The 19,431-nt window shown below is 46.9% G+C and overlaps 1 protein-coding gene across 1 annotated transcript; it reads left to right on the forward strand.

Moving 5' to 3' along the window:
- Positions 1-247: 247 nt before the first annotated feature.
- On the forward strand, positions 248-19,428 carry LOC119434632 (endoribonuclease Dicer; the record flags this gene model as incomplete). Its single annotated transcript, XM_049659542.1, has 10 exons — positions 248-547; positions 1,697-1,859; positions 3,653-3,783; positions 6,619-6,920; positions 9,843-10,053; positions 10,924-11,043; positions 11,076-11,269; positions 15,637-15,733; positions 17,043-17,285; positions 19,411-19,428. Coding segments are annotated over exons 1-10 (1,575 nt in total), but the record flags the coding sequence as incomplete, so codon positions are not given.
- Positions 19,429-19,431: the final 3 nt, after the last annotated feature.

Consider the following 19,431-nt stretch of genomic DNA (forward strand, 5'->3'; position numbering starts at 1 on the left):
GTGTTATCAAGTTGGGCAGTGCTTAATGCTCAAGTATGACTTCCTGAGCAATTTTCCTATCGCGATTAACGTACGGCATCAGCGCAGCACGTTACGGTTGCTTCCTTTTCTGAGAAAAGGTGGGGGGGATTGCTATCTGATGTCACCTGCGTTAGATGGCGCAACAAACACTACACTTCACACTTCTCTAAAACCATACCTCTATGCACTTCAAGATGTTTCACGTGATCCGGCGAATTCGAAACCATAATGCTGAGGTGTTCTGAAACCTGCAGCTCGGTTAGCGTTGGGCCGCTGGCTGTAAGGCTCGGTTAGCAATGTCATTTGAGCGCTATGTTCATCGGAGAATGCTGTAACCTCATCCATCTTGTACCAGAGGCCTCCAGAATAGGTTCATTAAGTTAAGAATTCTCGAACGTGTACCATATCCGGAGCGGCGTCGACGTTCGAAATGGCCACTGCTTGCGCGAGCTCCTCGGAAGCGGCCCCATCAGTTGGAGATGAGGAAAATGTTCCGAAAGATGAATTTATTCCAAGAGAGTACCAGGTGAGCCTCTGGTTTCTCCTACGTATTGACTAGGGCGCGGCACATCAGCCGAAATTTTCTTCATTGCGTTTCTAATGAACAACTCGGTCGGTTCCCGTGATTGAAAGCTTGTTCGAACGTTACGTGTCGGCCGTACATTTTTCATGCTGTGCTATGTCTTTGGTGCTTCAAAGGTTGCATCGAAGGTTTCGTGATCGCAGTGCAAGGAAGCCACCGTAGTTGTCACTTACGACTGCCGCTGACCGTTTGTCGGTCGGCGTCTTGTGGTGTATTCGGCCGACGAACATGAACGTTCGCAGTAACTCGACTTTTTGTCATTGCCGTTAGGTGTTTAGCTAGGATCAGCTGTCGTTAAACACCTCTAACGTAATGAACTTGAACCGTCGCAGTATGACCATGCACGAAGGCGTCTTCTTCTTTTTCTGCTTCTTCTTCTTTCTTCTTCTTCTTTTTTTTTTTTTTTTTTTCCTCGCGGCCCGAGCTTTGGAATGAATAAATAGTTGTATAAGTTAACGTACGCGCAGTATATTCTGTTGGCCGGACCACACCTAACCTTCGTTTCGTTTACAAAACAAATTTATTTGCATTCTTGGATAGACATATCGCAGATGAGTTCTGCCAACATGTTTTTCGCTATAAGCATGAGCAGCAGTATTTCACTGATCAAATCAAGTGATCAGAACTTGACTTGCTCAACCGAAATTTGGAACCATGCGTCGTAGTCGGCTATTGCCGATTGGAGTTCACCAAAGGAAAAATACTTTTGTCCCACTTTCATTACAGAACTTCAAAAACAACGCATCAGCGCGTTCGGAAACAAACAAAATTACAGTGCCTGTGACCTGAAAGGTATAGATGAAACTGCAATTTTAATAAAATGGCAATATTTAAAGAAAAAGAATTGAAAAATTCACCACTTGGCACGCTTTGAACCGAAGAACTTACAATCTCAAGCTGGGTGCTCTTGCGCAGTGCTAACTGCCACGAAACACAGGCGGCACTGAGGTTATTACAAGAGCTGTGGTCTAGTCTGCAGAATAAAGCAGAAGTTTATCCTGTTGTCTGGCCCTCAGAATAGTCACCGAGTAATGTACGATCTACTTATGCCCTCAAGTAACTCATCGTGTGTTGATTTAACTTCATTTTCAGGTCGAGCTCTTCGAAGCCGCCATGAAGGAGAACACCATAGTGTGCCTGGGAACTGGGACTGGCAAAACATTCATAGCTGTTATGCTTATCAAGGAATATGAAGCAGCCATTCGCATCCCATTTGAAGAAGGAGGGAAGCGCACGTTCTTTCTGGTGCCGACAGGTCAGTCTTACATCAGTTGTGCACGTAGGTTTTCGTAACAGCTCGTAATGTTAGGCTATGTGACCCATGCGGTTGACGTGCTTGGAAAAATAAAGACAGTCAAACAACTGTACAGAGGTGGGCAGCCGTGTCTAGAATGCGGAAATGGTGGCTTCCGGCTCTCTCTGGAGCCAGCCAGCAACGTCTAACGCTAGCTGCTGGGTCTGATGTCTAATGGTAGATGCTGGGCACGTTTGGGCCCAGAAACTATCGTTAGACGTCGCTGGCTGGCTCCTGAGAGAGCCGGAAGCCACCATTTCCGCGTTCTAGACACGGCTGCTCACCTCATTACAGTAAATGACCTTGCTACAAAATAACTCAATTAGTGAAGGGAGACCCATGGCCTGGCCAGTAGACACTGTGACTGCTGCACGAGGAAGAACTTCTAAGATTTTGTCTGTTTGAAGAAATACCTTACCTGTCCATGATCATTTGATGGTGGCTACCAGTGTTTATGGCGTTCTGCCACTGAGCATTAATTCACAGGTTTGATTGCTGGCTACATTGGCTGCATTCCTATGGGGATGGAATTTAAAAACGCTTATGTTTCAAGCTTTGTACGCACAACAAAGAATATCACTTTCAGTGCATGCTGATTGGCTGGTTGAGCGAAACCTCTTGAATCCTTCAGCGTGTCGTGTACTACGTCACGTGAATGTGATCGTCCGAGGATACCGCCCCTATAGGTAGTGGAATGTCATCCACCCACCTCATAGCACCGGCCAATAGAGCTAACCAATAAACTTCGCCAGCAGCACATTTAAGTGTACTTTTTTTTTTATCATCGCAAATAACCAACTAGCCTGAACTTCTGCTATAGTGAACGTCTAGAACGTCACGTTTGCAGGATGCTAGTGATAATCTGTGTGTTTGCGTCACCCATGAAATCATATTTGACTTTTGCTTACAAGCGTTCGTTCAGAGCACAAGCGTTGCTGCCAGCAATTGACGCCAAGTGGTGATGACTTGCCGTGCAGTGGTAGCATTAATTATCTGCAAAACTTTGTTGCACCTTGACAGGTGTTGGCACATGCCAAGGGAACACAGCCAAGGACGGTAGAGGATTTAGTTGATCTGATGAGATCCCAAAATTTGTAATCATTTTATATACTTGGTTGATGCAGGACACAGATGATTTGAAATCAGTGGAGGTAGGGCCGTCATCCTGCAGTGGGCTTAAAGGGACAGTAAAGCAAGACAATAAATCAACTTAGACTCATAAAGTATTCTTCAAAAACTCTGCTGTCATTAATTACACAGCAGTAGATCAATTATTAGACGAGAAAATGAAGCTCAAAGTTTAATTTTTTGAATTTCGCACGGAAACCCCAACGTCAGCACTTAAGTGTGACGTCACGAGTTCTAAAGTAATTTTTCGTATTTGGGCCACGTTGGCTCAGTAGAATTTAGTGAAACTTACTACATTCAGTCTTCGGCTCCTTTAGAACACAATTTAGTCAATCTTTACCGCTAAAAAATTAACTGGGACCTAGAAGACGCTGTAAAAATCCATGACATCACGGTGAGCTGGTGCGGGAACTTCAAGCTGTCGTTGCCACTCGCCTTCTGTGTTTTTCGTTTTCTTTGGCTTACCAAATGGCTTCTCGCTGTAAGAGTGGTGTTTTTGGTATGGGTGAAGGGTAATCTACTGATACCGAAGGAATCATTTTCTCTTTAGTGTCCCTTTAAAATGGGACATTGATGATGACAGCTGGCATTGGCTGGAAGCTTATCTTGACTGTGCTGTTCTCCAGTGCCTCTTGTCGTGCAGCAGCAGAAGGCAATCAAGTGTCAGACAGACCTGCGCGTTGGCGGTTACGTTGGTGACATGAACGTTGACAACTGGAACAAGCAACGCTGGGAAAAGGAGTTCATCGAGTCTCAGGTTGGTGGCAAACTGTGCGGGGCTTGCGACTTCAGTCTACACCATCATTTGATTACAGTGGGACACTATAGAACGAAAACAAACGAGACAAGCACTGACTCACGCCTGCTAAAGTTCATCGTCAAAAAGAATGCAACTTAAAAAATTGCACTCGTCATAGTCTAGCGTGCGAGGAACTAAATCTTTGCATGATTTCCTCAGATGGGGAAACACAAGAAAGGGAACCGAGGGGCCTGGTTCTTTTGTTTGTGACGGTCATATGACACCAATAGACAATGAAACCGAGGAAAGCATAGGGTAAATGACTTGTTTTCATAATTTAAATGTAGCGCAAAGATGTTTATTCGGTTCCCACCAGTCACAAGTTTTTTACAGCGAAACTGTTAAGGGCTCACTCTTCGATGGTCGTGTCTGGCAATAGAAAAAAACTCTTATTGGCCGTATGCTGTATGTGTGAGTGAGAGCGCGCAAGGGCGAGGGACGCGTGCTTTCACGGGGAGCGAGCGCACGGCAGAGAGCAAACGCGACTTCCCAGTGGAAGGGGAGCGGTGGGCGAGGAGGTCATCGAGGCACCGTAGACTGTGCGCGTGCGTGCCCGCTCTCCCACTGCAGCGCATGGGAGAACGCGCGCGGCGTTGGTGACGTGTTCATGGAGAACGTGCCAACCTTTGCCGTACACCCTATGGCGGTGTACCGTAGTGACCATGAGGCCATGGTCCCTGTGGTCACTAAATAAATAAAAAACACCGGATCATATATATTTCTCATTCTTTAATAGTTCAAATAACCAATTACACCATCATATCTTAATAGTCATAATTGGAAATACATAATTCTCACCATAGTACAGCTTCGCTGGTCTTCCATCTCCACCCCAGTGGAAGGGCTGACAGTTTTTTGTTTTATCTACTTTCATTTCCCTTTATCATTTCAGTTTTTATTTTATTTGGCATCATGTAATTTGGTGCCAGCGGCACTGACAAAGAAAGCTATTTCAGACATGACATTTCAATTAAGAAAAAAAAGTACCTTACCCTGTGCTTTTCTTGGTGTCATTGTCTGTTGGCTTCATAGGACTGTGACAGACAGGAAAGGTAGGTCACACGCCAAATGAGAATAAGGAATTAAAAAAAAAAAAAAACAAGAAAACAAGAGAACCCTTGAAGGTGGTGCTCACTAAACTCTGGACCGCATGCTGGGGAAATGAAGGCGAAGTTCTATGCAGTGGTGGAGCTTTTGCACGTGTGTTGCTGCACCAAGTAGTCCGGCAGAGTCAGTGCATTCTGGTTGAAATAATGGTTGCAACGTTGCTATTCGCAATGGTTTTGCATTTGGCAAAAAAACACAGAAGAGCAAAGCAAGATCATAAAATTTATATTCAGCATGGAGTGGTGTGTGTTATTTCTTACTTCAATAAGAGGTGCTGGGGTAAGACGTTTACATTTTCTGTTCCCCCAGCTTAAGCAGATGTGAATGAGACTATTTGTTATCTTCAGGAGCACTGTCGGGATGATGCTGCCATTGTAGGAAACAGTAAAAGTAATATTGCCATTAAAATCCGCACTCTTTCCTTTTTTAGAAATGTTAAAATACGTTGAATAAAAATGATGTGTCATCTTTCGGCTTTTTCCGAGCGGCAACATTCCTTACCGATAGCATCAACAGTAGAAACATTGGTAGAAACAAGACCAGCAAGCCAAAGGAATCACCAGTGACGCTTTTGAGGACGTGCAGCACTCTGAGGCCTCGGACATGTTAGTGTCGGCTTTGTGGCAAAGAGGCTAGATGTCCTCAGTGTAAGCAACACAAGGTTCAGTGGATATCTGAACACACGTGATTGTTAACTTCTTGTAGCAAGTTATCAACCTAACAGGTTCCAAAATAAGGCGCAGATCTTGTGCTTGAAGCTGTCCCAGCTTGTGATCTCAGCTTCACGATTGCAACTTCTAAGCTTTATGAATGAGATTCGTGAGACGACATCCTTTAATAGTGAGGCCATTCTATGATCAGTTAGAAAAGTGTTTCAAGGCCCTTTCAGAGTTAGCTTGGAGAAAAAACTTCATGATCACTTTCAATGTTTGTACAAGGACAAGAACTATCGTTCACTAGTGCACTTATACCTTGGACCCATTACTAGCCTTTGGATATAGGTCCAAGCAGTTCTTGTGATTAAATTTACTCATCACGTCAAGTAAAATCTATTTGAATCATCATCGGGCATGTTGTGTGCACGGCAGTACGGAGGCCTGTCCTAGTCATCTCTACTTGGTCTTGGTTTTTGTTTGTTTGTAATCAAATGAGACTGCAAAATAAGCCAGATTAAAGGAGCACTGAAACGTACTCTTAAAGTTTCCGAAACATTATTACACGCTTTTCGCACGGGAAGAATTGCACTTAGCAAGAACGAAGGTTTGGAAACTAACTATGTTGTTTCAAAATTCAAGAATCGGCGGCATTAGGTTAAAATTTGCAGAAGTAGCAATAAGGTAAGATAAACCAGAGTGCCGTGCGCCTTTCTTCTGCCTTCGCTCACGTATGGCAGCTGCAGTGATAGCAGGAACAGAGCGAGCGAGTGTGTCGAGACGCCATGATGCATCCACCTGCTGAGTACCTAACGAAAACGGGCTTGTAGAATCAAATATTATAACAAAGCATCCAGGGCGCACCTAGTCCTTGCCAGTATTTTTTCTAAGGCTTAGTGGGTCTGGGCCTTATTTAGTGCAAGAACAAATGACAAGTGTCCTGTTGTGATAATGTCGTGTCAAACAGTCTCGTACCGGTGCTCCTCGAAGACATGTCTGACGGCAACTGCAACCCCATGCGACTCCCTCTCAGGTGCTGGTGATGACCCCTGACGTGTTCAAGCTGATCATTCACCACGGCTTTCTGAAGATGTCGCGGGTGAACCTGCTGATCCTGGACGAGTGCCACCGCGCGGTGAAGCAGCACACGTACCGGGAGGTGATGCGATGCATGGACGTGCTCAAGCCCGAGGAGAAGCCGCGCGTGCTGGGCCTCACCGCCTCGGTCATCAACAGCAAGGCCACCGAGCGGCAGGTGGAGCGCAAGGTGCACGACCTCGAGATGGCCCTGCACTCGCGCGTCCTCACCGTCTCCAACCAGCAGAGCATGGCCCGGTGCGCGTTTCCCCTCTACCGAACCACTTGTAGGAATGAGATTGGCAGTTGCAGTCCGCTGCTGGCTTGTGCTAAAAGGACACTAGAGAGAAAAATGATTTTAACTGGGTTGGTGAATTGAGCTTCTGCAATACCAAAGAAGCCGCTCTTGCCGTGAGGAGATGCTTGGTAAGCCGAAAATACGCAAAAACGAAAAACGGGGACGATGTTGCTTTGAAAATGTCGCACCGGCGTCGTGGATTTTGGTGCAGCTGCTTGGGCCTAGTTAAATTTTTATCACGAAGAAAATGAGGACTACGTTGTATTCCAAAAGAGCCAAACACTGAACTTGAGAAGTAAAAAGAACTTTTACTGAACCACAACGGCCGAAATGCAATGAGTTGTACTCCAGGGCGTCAAACCAATGTACCATCCTTGAGGTTACGGCGCGAAATTCAATAATGAAACTTTGACTGTCATTTTCCCTTCTAGTAATCAACCTATCACTGCAAAATCAATTACAGTAGAGTTAAAGAATTATCAATCTAAACAGAATGTGTGTTTCCCTTTAGCTTCCCTTTAACCCTTTCTAGTCAAATGATTATTGTAGGACTCTTATGGTTCTGCAGGGAATGTCCAATATTGACAAAAACGAACAAGAGTATTCTCAGAAATGTGTGTCAGCAATTGTAATTGCGTGATTTCTTTGTGCCACAGATAAATACAGCAGAACCTCGTTCATACGTTTGGGAGAAAACCCGAGAGAAAACCTACTAGCCTAGAAAACGTATGATTCGGAGTCAGTTAAAAATTTGCAGACTCACCTGCACGTAGGTCACATCTATGTAAAGCGAATCGTTGTGCAAATCGTTGCAGCAAAAGATACCCACGTGCGCCAAGCTAGGGGGGCCCGAATGGCCTGAGATGCGCATTGTCATTCGCGCCGCTTCGGCAAGCTTATGCAAGCCCTCCTCGAATTAGGCCTGCGTCAGCAGCTTCTTCGGGTGTGGCATTTAGGCAAGAAGTTCTGACGTGTCCACTCAGCCAGAATCGTTGCAGCACGAGACACTGATGTGTGACGAGCTGGGGGGGGGCCTTAGTGGCCACAGACGCGCTTTGTCATTTTCCTGTTTAGTGGCGTTTTAAGATAGTGGCGGGAAACCAAAACGAAATCAGGCTGGTGGGCGACAGCAGCTTACGATGCCACTAGAGTGAAATATGACGCTCACTTCACACTGCCTGCATCCGGGAATGGCGGTGCGTTTGGGTTATCACTTATAAAAAGCATGCAGCACGCTTCCAACGGCACTGTGCCACATGCGCTGTGATACAGATAAGCAAAGATGCTCATAGCAATATGGGTGAGCGCCAATAGCTGTGAATGGGACGTGCGACAACCCGCGAGGAGACTTGCTGGTACCAGAAGAGGAAACTAAGTGTATGCCGGCTATTTCACGTGACAAACACGGGCGAGTACTGCTGGGAAGCTGCCATTGTGGGCGCCTACTCCTTTGGGTCACAAGTGCCTCGTATGTTTTCTTTCTCACGTGGGATCTAGCAGCCGGAAAACATATCGTACATTCAAAATTTAGCGATGTACTGTAAAGATCGTGTTTTCCGGGAATGTACTAACTGGTAAAAAAGAAGCGTAACTACATTAGATAATTTTCTGTGTTCTCGGCTGCGAGCGTTGGTGCCACGACATCGTACGAAACGGGATCGTATCAATGAAGTTCTACAGTATCTGTGTTCGTTATTTTTATGTACAACTACTTAAGAACACTACATCAGTTTATGATCAGGGACACTTCAAGATTGCAAGAGACAGTCCTTGTACAAAAAGCGTGCTGGGTATACTCGAGCGTCTAGAGTTTGGTTGGTTTCCTTTCTGCTCACACAGACATGAAGAGGAGGTGACCCAGGGGTTCAGCAGCAGCGAACATGCTGTGATCACACACCAACAGCAACGATCAGCAAGTGTGGGGATGAGCAAGACAGTTCACAGCTCAGATGCATACACAGCAGGGAGTTTTAGGTTTTGCATACTCGAAGTTGGGGACGTGTAGACCGTCAGGTGTACGAAAGAACTTAAGCAGGGCACCGGGCTTTGGGTACACAAAGACACTTGGGTGTGCTATGTCTATAACTCCTTCGTATCATGGGAATCTTTGGAAAGACATTAAGAGTGGAGTGCATACCTGACTTTGTCTAGCGACCACAGAATCTCCTCAGACACAGCTTTGAAGGTGTACCGCATAAGGTGGAACTAACCATTTTGCAGATGGTTGAGAAGAACCAGGGTAACCAAGGGACGAAAATTCAAGGGGCACTTAGTTAACCCTACGTGGATGAATGCAAAGGCATTGCGACCACCACGTGATGCTTAGAGATTATGCCACAACGCAAGGTCCACGGGTTCGTGTGCCTTAACACCAAAGGTTGTGGGTTCGACTCCCACCAAAGGTCGAGGGTTCGTAGCCTTTTCGGACATCGTGATCATGCCAACTTTGAACACTGGATTTTCTGCCTCATGGGCCATGCAATGCTCTTGCAATAACATTTTTTATTACCAGTCGTATAAAGCCAATGGACAATGAGGGCAGAGAAAGCATAGGTGAAATTAACTGCTCTTTTCAGCTAAAATGAAGCAATAAAGAAAAGGGAATTAAAAGTGGAAGGAAAGACCAATTACCATGGGGAGAGCTGAACACACGTCTCCCACATGACACATGAACACTCTACCACGATAGCTACACACGTTCCCTTTGAGGGGGCACTGGCCCACCGTTCCTGACCCATCATTGACTGTAGACCTCGCAATACATGAATGGGTGCACATTTGCATGGCTTACAGTTATGATTGTCACTGGAGGATTTGGGTAGATTGTAAGTGACAGCGCACTCACTTTTTTCTTCTTTTTTTTCCCTGATGCTGGCTCATAGGTATGGGACCAAACCGACGGAGGTGTTAATTGAGCATCACACAACGAGCAGCCCGTCAATCTGTGGCATTCAAGTTCCGGCATTGCCCAACTTTCGGCCGACGACTTCACAGGGCCAAGAGTTGGACCGCAGGCTTCGTAGCCTGATCAAGGTGCTGCATGACATGGGGGTCTGGTGTGGACACCTGGCCATTGAGGTCATCATGGAGGAGGTCAGTGACCCTTGTTTCCATGGCTTCTCTCTTACTGTTTCCAGTGAGGGTGTTTGCGCACTGACCATTATTGTACTTCATTTTACGTTTTAGTGCTGCTGAAGAACCAAGCAGTGCTAGATATGTTGGTTGTGAATCGAACTGGCAAAATTGTGCCTTGAAAGACAAGCGATACTCAAGTCACTAAGATAGGGTGTTAGTCGTTATTATGGTTGTCAGCACAGTTGTCAGTCGTTGAATCTAATCTGACGGGCCAAGTTCGTCTGCTATTTATACATGTTTCACAGTAAATTCCAGATTAATCGCTCTTCACGATGTGCGTGCCATGCTATCAGGCATGCCTCCTTTGCTATAAAATTGATGACGTTCAAGAAATTTCAGATACTGTAGATGCATTTTGCCCTAAGCAATATGCAACTTGATAACTTGATAACAGTGATGATGCAGTGAAAAATGGTCACCAGCACAAAATTATACAGTGTACTCATGTCACTATAACACGTTTTATCCCACACCATCTGTAAAGGTGTCGATAGTTGGGTGAATTGGTAAAGGTAACATACTTTGTTGCATACTGAAAAGGTGGAGGCGTAGACGAGACGCACAACAGAATTGGTACCAAGAAATGGGAGATGCAGTCGAAGGATGGCAGAGAACAAGGTCGAGTAATGATGAATGAGGCACTGTATGGGAATCAGCTGACGAAAGACAGGAGTAACTTGAGGTCACTGGGAGAGGCCTTCATCCTGCAGTGTACATGGAACGAGCTCCAATTATTGCCTCAAGCAAATTGTTTCGTGCCATCCATTTGTCACGAACAAAGACAGTGTAGTTTGCCACAGAAAAGAAAAACTTGTCATGGCATTCCAGGCCCGTCGCATGCTGGATGGTCTCGACGACGACGGCGTGCTCCGCGAGGTGGAGGTGTGCCTGGAGTGGCTGGACGATGTTCGGAAGAGGTGCAGGAATCACATCGCAGAAACAAACGATGCACAAGATGCGTCGCCGAGGACCCCCTCCTGACAATGTCCACGCCCAAGTTGAAGCGTCTCCTGGAGATCCTGTGGGCCTTCCGCCCGCGGGAACAGCAGCAGGCCGGCAGCGGTGATGCCGCAGAAGAGCCAGTGTCGCTGTGTGGCATCATCTTCGTCAAGGAGCGCATCGTGGCACGCATCCTCCGTGACTGGCTGCGCGAGCTGGCGAGCAGGGTTCCCAGGTACGACGAAGCGGAATGACTGTCCCATAGCGTTTGTCAAAGAAGTTTGCTATACTCGTGGACAGCTTTCTGTGGCAATGAAGGGAAATCTACGAGGGCGGAGCTTCTGCTCTTGTGTTAGTGCGCCGAGTATTCTGGCAGCGTTTGACAGCACTTCATTTTTTGGAGCAGGTACTAAATCAGCGTAGCTTCCATGTGCGACAGTTTCGCATTTGCCTAAACGCAGTAAGTAAAAGCGGGAAAACTAAGTCAAGTTTAACACTTGGTGGTGTATATTGCCTTGTTTTGCTGTTGTAAGTAAGATATTTGCGTTTTCGCTTCTTAGCTTAAACTAATGCAGATGAGCCTGTGGGACTTTCTTCAAGAGCGATCTTGCTGATGCGTGCTTTGCCTCTGTTGCTTTCCCTTCTTTGCCACTGCAAATAGAGCAAGATCTTGCACTAGTTTCTATGGGAGCTAGTGCACGGATGGCAGTTCAGCCTTCATGAGAATGGCGGACAATGGTACGTGGATTTGCCTTAACTTCATTATTCTAGCTTCAGGTGGCTTTGTGACTCTGCAAATTGATCATATTCAACAAAACATTGCGTCATTATAAATGCAACGATTCTCAATGATTATGCATCTCCACAGTCTTTATTGCCTTCATGTGTTTAGAAGGACAGCATTGCTTGAAAACTATGGGCAATAAAGGCAGCTAAAGTGTGATTAATAAATAAAGCCACAAGGATGTCTGAAGCCACAAGCACAAAGGTTAGACAATTCCATGTGCTACTCATTGTGACAATGGTGGCTGTGCATATGCTGTGTCAGAGTTTCTTCTGGTAACTGACGGGAAAGTCTTTCAGGTACAGCTGTTGCGGTGCAATGTCCACAGCCAATTTAACAGCTGGGCCACTTGCATAGTACTGATTTATTCTGTCAGGTCCATGAAGTACCGTGCATAGTTACATTCAAGTCTACCTTTGAAGAAGGTTAAGCCTTTATTGATGAATGTTGCCTACAGTCAGCATACCAGAAAAACATTTTTTTTTTCTTGACGAGTTTAGGTATTGAGTAAGAACTTTCTGACCAACTGCCTTTGGCGAACACTGAATGACAGGCAGCAAGCATCGTTTGTTGTTTTAGAGCACGAACACCGGACGAGGAGGAAGAAGTTCAGCATGCAACTCGCTTTCTTTCTACAGTTAAACCTGCTTATAACGAACCTCCATATAACGAATTCCTGGATATAACAAAGTTTTTCTGTTCCCCGCCATTACTCCATAGAAGCATATGTATTTGAGACGTCTATGTAACGAAGTGGCAGCGGGAGACCCCCTCGATATAATGAATTTTCCCCGCCGACAACCTAGAGATTTCGCCCCAAATTTTTAAATTTTTGCGCGAGCAGCAACTGGAAGCACCTTCTCCGCCGCCACAGAATGCGAAGCGAGCGCACGTGTGCATGTGTGTGAGCGTGTGCGAGGCGGGCCTGCATCCCTCGACCCGGCGATCTTGCCACCGCGGGCGTGACCTTTCCCCCTCCCTTCACTCAAACCTGATCCTGCCGCTTGCTGCATCTGGCCTAGCCTGCCAAGCCGGTGCTCTCCTTTTCCAGTTGATGTTGCCGACGTGCTGGCAGACGCTGTGACACATAACACTCGATGAGCGCGGACACGCGCTGTCAAACGCTGGCGGCGTGTGGAAGCGCCGCTGCAGAAGCGAGCAAAGTGACCTTCGTGCTGTTGTCTATCGCTTCAACGCAAACTGAGCGCCGAGAACACACAGCACGCACAAAGCTACGAGCCGCGACGCACCTACACTGAGTAGACTCTGCCCCAACGCAGATCGCTTTCAAGATAAGGCCCGCGCGACCGCGCCGCCGCGCAGTGCGCAGTTGAAGCCAGAGTACAGTACAACACCGCCCGCTACCCCCCCCCCCCCTCCCTCCCTGCTATCGTGCGCAGGCGAGGTTTAGACGTGGTCGTCGGCTCCCCTCGCACGTTTTCACTCGCACATACAGCATACGGCGTGCGGCGACTGCGTTATCGCCTTGGACTTTATACGGAACATCTATGAGCCAAAACCAATTTTAGGGCCACAACGCGGTATTGACACCATCTTTAGATTGCAAATACGCATCTCAAGGGCCATACTTTTGCTGGCAGAAACCGAAAATATGTCATCGTTGTCGCGCCCAGCACTTTGGGTGTCCAATGCCATCGTCAAGCCAAGCGACATGAAAAGTCAAAATGGCTGCTCGGGCCGGCGTGGGGTGGCAGTTCGCAACGTACGATGCGGGAACGGTCCCACCAGTTGCGACGCAACAGCGCGGTTACCAATGCATTGGGTTCTATGGGCGCTGTGCCGGGACCGGCCTAAAACGACGTAACAGCCCGGGAACGTAACAGCGGGGTTCTACTGCAACACTATACGACGCTACGACGCCATCGTGACGCTCGCTCTTGGTTTCCGATGCCTCGCGCTTGTGCGAAATGACATGCGTCAACGCATCCAGTACCTGGTGTGACATTCCAAGGATGAGTGCTTCGACGAAAACGGAAAACGGGTACGCGGTACAATCGAGGGCATGTTAGAATCGAGTAAATACGGTAAGCGTTTCTTTTTTGAATTTTCGTGCCGAACCTGCATATAATGAAATCCTCTTTATAACGAAGTTTTTCGGGAATTTGTCAATTTCGTTATATCCAGGTTTAACTGTAGTGCAACGCATGCACTAATTCATAGGTTGTGGGTTCGTCTCCCGCCGGTGACAAGTTATCTTTTTTGTCCACTTTCGTATTTACTTTTCCCTCATTACTTGCTTCATTTCAATTTCAACCACAGCTAATTACCCCTAATTTGCCTGCTGGCTTTATATGGTCGCGATTAGCAAAAATTTAGCCCCTCTGTTTCCCTCATCTTCTCACCTTCGTTTTAAAACATGTACAGAGGAGACAGACTGATGCAAAATCTGCAGTGGGTTCACCTATGTGATGTAAAGCAAATGCAATTGTGCACCTATGGTTCGCAGATGACAAGAGCTGTCTGTACAAATTCCAAACGGAGCCATAGGTGGCTTGGGGTGAAGCCCACTTGACTTGCAGTTTTCTGCCTGGTGTTTCTCTCCTATTACTGGAAAAGTTACCGTAAAATACTGTTTTCTTTTCGTTGATTATGCTTATTCTCTGTGTTTTGCACATTTAGATAGAAAGTAAGCATTTCTTGGGGGTATTAATATGTGCCATCAAAGGGTTAATGAGTGTTCTAAGAAGGGTATATGCACCTTTGTGCAGAGTCTGTGCTATATATACATTGATTCTGCCCATGGCACGCACATGGAACCTGCCTTATGTTCAGTTCGGGGTTCTCCCCACGGTGGATGATGGTGGGAATGCTGCCCACCACCTCCATTATCACCCACTGCTCCAGGTTTACCACCCACAAGAGACCGGTCAAAATTTCCATTCCCCCTTTTTTCTTTTTTTTTTTTACCTGGGGGAATAAAAAAAAGTCGTGTAGAGGTGCTATCGCGCTACGGAGTGCACGACTTTTCGTTGATGCAGCGCTGCGATTTGGGAAAGATCGCAAAAAGGAGAGATCTGAACTTTACATAGCCACAGTGCTGTATTTTGCCATGCAAAAAGAAAAGCAAGAGAAGCGAACGAAAAGTGAAAAAACTAGCATCGCCATTTGTTACTGCTGCCATGTGGACACAGAAGCACTCCTGTTGGCTGGTGCAGATTTGAATTGCCAGTGCGTCTTGCGCACATTTTTACTCGCGTTTCGTTAAGGTATCCTAAATGAAAATTTGTAATGTATGTATCAAAATGACGGAAGGTCATATTGGAAAAAAATGAGAGAAAGAGGCTTAGTTGTGTACTGCCTCCCCCTCCACCTAGAACAAGCTGTCTGCCCCTCAAATAATTTCTGAGGAGAACCCTAGTTCAGCTGTAGTTTAAGCTTTGTCACTCGCTTTGGCTCATACTTGACATTGCAGTCTTTTTCTAATCAATTTTCTAGTTGGAGATGTAGGGGGCACTCCCCGTGTGTTCAGTTAGGGAAGATTGCGGCATTTTGGAAATTCATGTAACAATGAACATTTTTTTACAGACTTGATGTCACTAAAACTGAAGGCAGTATTGCTCTCTGAAGCAGAAAACAACTTCACAGTGGTGAGAAGCTCTGGCACATTAGAAAACTTCAGTTGGACGTGTCGTAGTCGGGGCACCAGATTTGGTCATTGTATGTGTGTGTTTGAAGAGTGGGGTGGGGGATGCCACTCTTACATTTACTCTAGGCCCTATCCAGTATGTCCCCGTGTTGTCTACTCGCAGTGCCTCTTGATGTAGCTTGTTCACTGCATCCCAGCGACTGCTTTCCAGGTATTCCTACATTGTGCCCGAATTCATCGTGGGTCATGGTGCCAACCTTCAGCTTGGTTCCAAGGAGGCTGGGATGTCCTTTAAGAGGCAGTGCAAGGTGTGTGTGTGTGTCTGCCTGTAGTAGAACCTCAGTGTACTGTAATCTCTTTCAGAGCACAGGTCAACCGTGAAGGTGTGTAGCATGGGGGAAGAAAAGAAATCAGGAGAGGAAGTGTCACAAGCTAAAATTAAAAGCCACTCAAGTCAGCCTAGGGTGCGATCATGTCACACGGGAGCTGGCCATAAAGCACATGGTAGGCTTTAGTGTCTCCCAGCTTGCGCTCTTTCCGAGTAGATGAATGATCACCAAAGTAACATGTGGCTTCTATTCAAATGCTTTACAATAAAGAAAACAAATCACCCCAGAAAATGTCGGAATGGTTGGTTGAGGAGCTGAGCAAAAGCACATCGAATAAGCAAATGTGCCGAAAATACAAAAAATATTCAGAACAGAATTCGCTGAGCTTGGAGATCGTGTGATGAGCCGACTTCTCAATTCATGGGTAAGAGAAAAAAATGGATTCTCGGGCGGTTGGCTTGTGAAGGCTGGCATCATGCTTGCTCATAGCTTCATTCCTTCCTCCATGCCATGTAGTCCACAAGCGAGGCATTTAAGCTACTTCTTGGCAGCCTCATGGCACATTAAATTTTTACAAGATAGAAAAAAGCAGGAATAGGAGGGAGTGTCACCATGTGACAAGTTTGAAACTTCGTCAAGCAGTTATTTCTAGCTGCCACTTGCACAGAGAGTATGGGGGAGCAGAGAGCGAGGACCGATTGTGACAAGGACATGACTAAAAGCTATCACAGACCAAACAATGCCTTGAGAGGCCTGGTAACCATGGAGGGCTTACGCCCCAAGATCCACTGCGGAGATGGGCCCCGAAGGGAGGGAGGGGTGGCCCGAGGCAAGCTGACGTGGGAGGAGGAAATAACTTTATTGAAAATGGAGAAAAGAAGCTCAAGCTGGCTGGTCTTATTGCTCGAGCAAGGTGTGAGACCAGCCGCTAGTTGCTAATCAATGATGTGCACAGTGCAACAGCAGACAAAGGACGGAAAGGCATGACGGAGACAGCGCTTGTCTCCGTCGTGCCTTGCCGTCCTTTGTCTGCTGTCGTGCTGCGCACGCCATGGATTCCTGCTTCAGCCTGGGAGTTGCCGTCAAAAAGGCTCCTCTCGTGCTCACCACACCAGCTGCTGCTGTTTCCACAAGGCCTAGCTGGACCACACGGCCTCCCACTGCCTGACGTCATGCTCCCTCCGACTCCTCTTTCCTTCCTCCATGCGTAAAATGCCCAGCTCCCTAAATGCCAGCTCTGATGCTGCCAATGATGTGTCACCACAAGCCCTTCCTTCGCGCCGTGCAGGTGCTGGAGCAGTTCCGTCGTCAGGAGTGCAACCTGCTCGTCGCCACCTCGGTGGTGGAAGAAGGCATGGACGTTCCAAAGTGCAGCCTGGTGGTGCGCTTTGACTTCCCCGACGACTTCCGCTCGTACGTGCAGTCCAAGGGACGCGCCCGCGCCCAGCGCTCCCTCTACGTCATGATGACTGCGCGTGACGAGTACTGCAAGGCCTGCATGAATCTGCGAAACTACCTCTCCATCGAGGCGGTTAGTTTTTGTTGTACTTTGGGAAGTGGGTGGGAAGCCAGGGACATAAGTGACCAATGTAATCAACCTTTTCTTTGTGGATGCAAAGGTCTGGCCTAGCTTAGAGAATGTACCCAGCTAAAAGTTGTGTAAAGCAAAGCTCACTTGGCCGAATTGGCACAGAACATTACCCAGTTTGCGGGGCTGGCATATTGGCATATGCCTGCCCCACGCTTACTGCGTACCTGGAAAAGAACTTTATGCCATGAGCTTAAAAAAAAGTTCCCCTTCCCCTGTCGAGGAAATGGGGGTAAGCAAAGCTTGTGGCAAGACAACGCTGTCTCAGGCGTTCTGCTTCATTTGCCCTAAACTTAGGGTAGGCGGCTCTTCGCTGACGTTTGGCCTCAACATTGCACTGCTGCAACCCGGCGTTTCGCCTGGGCTTCGGAAGCCCTCATGCTAGAATTGGCACGTCGATGACGAGCCCTTTCCCAAGTGAGTTCGCGGCGCCGTTGTTCAAACAACCTGCTCCTCGGCGGAATGCACCACGCGTGGCCTTCCCATCTGGACGCCGAAACTGATCTGAGGCGAGGGAAGCCTGGCGGACCGCACACCAACCCCCCTTTCCCTTTCCGCGACACACCAAACGACCCTGATTGGTTGCGCGCGTCACGTCATACGGCGCCAACGCAGCTTTCCCAGCACCTGTTCTTTCTTTCTGCTTGAACGACTGTGACACTCCTGAGTTCCTTTGTGTGTGTGTGTGTGCGAATGTGTGTGTTTTTTTTTTTCTGATCCCCCTCTCTTTCTATGTGTGTGCATTTTTCTTTATCTTTCTGTCTCCCCTTACCCTTTCCCCAGTGCAGGGTAGCAAACTGCACATCTACCTTCCGGTTAACCTCCCTGCCTTTCCCATCTCCTTTATCTCTCTCTCTCTTCCTTCATTCCTTTCCTTCTTTCCTTCCTTCTGCCTTTCTGTATTTCTGGATATGCTCATACACGCATATTGTATATGCTCATACCCGCATATCCAATGCGGGTATGAGCCATAGTAGTTTTAGGGTTGAATCTCCGGTGTAGGGGCAGCGTATACAAGCTTCGCTTGAAAAAACATCTCTGATTTTATAGTTTCCTGTCCCGAGTCAGTGCAGTCGAACCTTGATATAACAAACACAAATATAATGAATTATTGGATATAACAAAGTAAATATACTGTGCTCTGTGCCTATATCATACAACGAAGGTATTTTTCTGTCAGATGCAAATTTGTTATGATGAGGTTTGACTGTATTCACAAAACTTCTCTTACATGAGAGAGTTTTCTGATTGGCCAGGGTTCAGGCATTCGCCACTTCTGACACCGATTGGCATGATAGGCACTGGCCAATCGTGGATGGCACCTATACAACAATAGAAGGTCTGTGAATGTAGGACCTGATGGCTTCATAGAACTTGCAAAAAACGGCTGATTGATCATCACTGAAGGACTGCTTCCTTGATCAAGACACAGCACAGTTGACATGAAAATGTGTGAGAGCAGGAAGGCAGCATAGGTCTGATGATGAGCCGTTGGAAAGGCACGAGCATTCTAGGTCAGCTGAGGGGTAGGGGATGGCTACATTTTATTTGGCTTGACTGCAGATGCCAGAAGAATGGCTTGACTGAATAAAGAACAAAACGTCCTTTTGGTCCAGTCTGCATCATCTTTCTGGCTGCTCAGTCTCGGGCCTAAACTCCTGCTAATTTTTCACCGTGGACGCTCAATCATCATCTCTGCATGTGTACTGCTTATTAGTGTTGATGTATTACTGTCTGCGGTTCAGCCTATAGAAGGTGAAACATCATGCTGAGCTCTAATTTTGATGTATGGCTATTTGCACAGACATCTGCACATAAAAGCCTGCATATAAGAGACAGACGTGTTATTGCCTTTTATCGTGTTTGTCACGGAGACGTTTACTCAAATTAGCACTTCTGTCTGCAGCGACACACCCCTCCAATTTGAATTGAGTGTAAGAATTTTGAAGGTCACCGGCTTAAGAAGCCATTGAAATGTGCCCGTGTGACATGGGCATAAAATTAATTGTGTACGAAGGTTTGTCAGATAACCCTAAAGCCGGACGCCATCGTTCGTTTGGACGTGCAGATATTGATGAACAAGTGCCAC

This window comes from Dermacentor silvarum, unplaced genomic scaffold (assembly GCF_013339745.2).
Source record: "Dermacentor silvarum isolate Dsil-2018 unplaced genomic scaffold, BIME_Dsil_1.4 Seq14, whole genome shotgun sequence".
NCBI lineage: Eukaryota > Metazoa > Arthropoda > Arachnida > Ixodida > Ixodidae > Dermacentor > Dermacentor silvarum.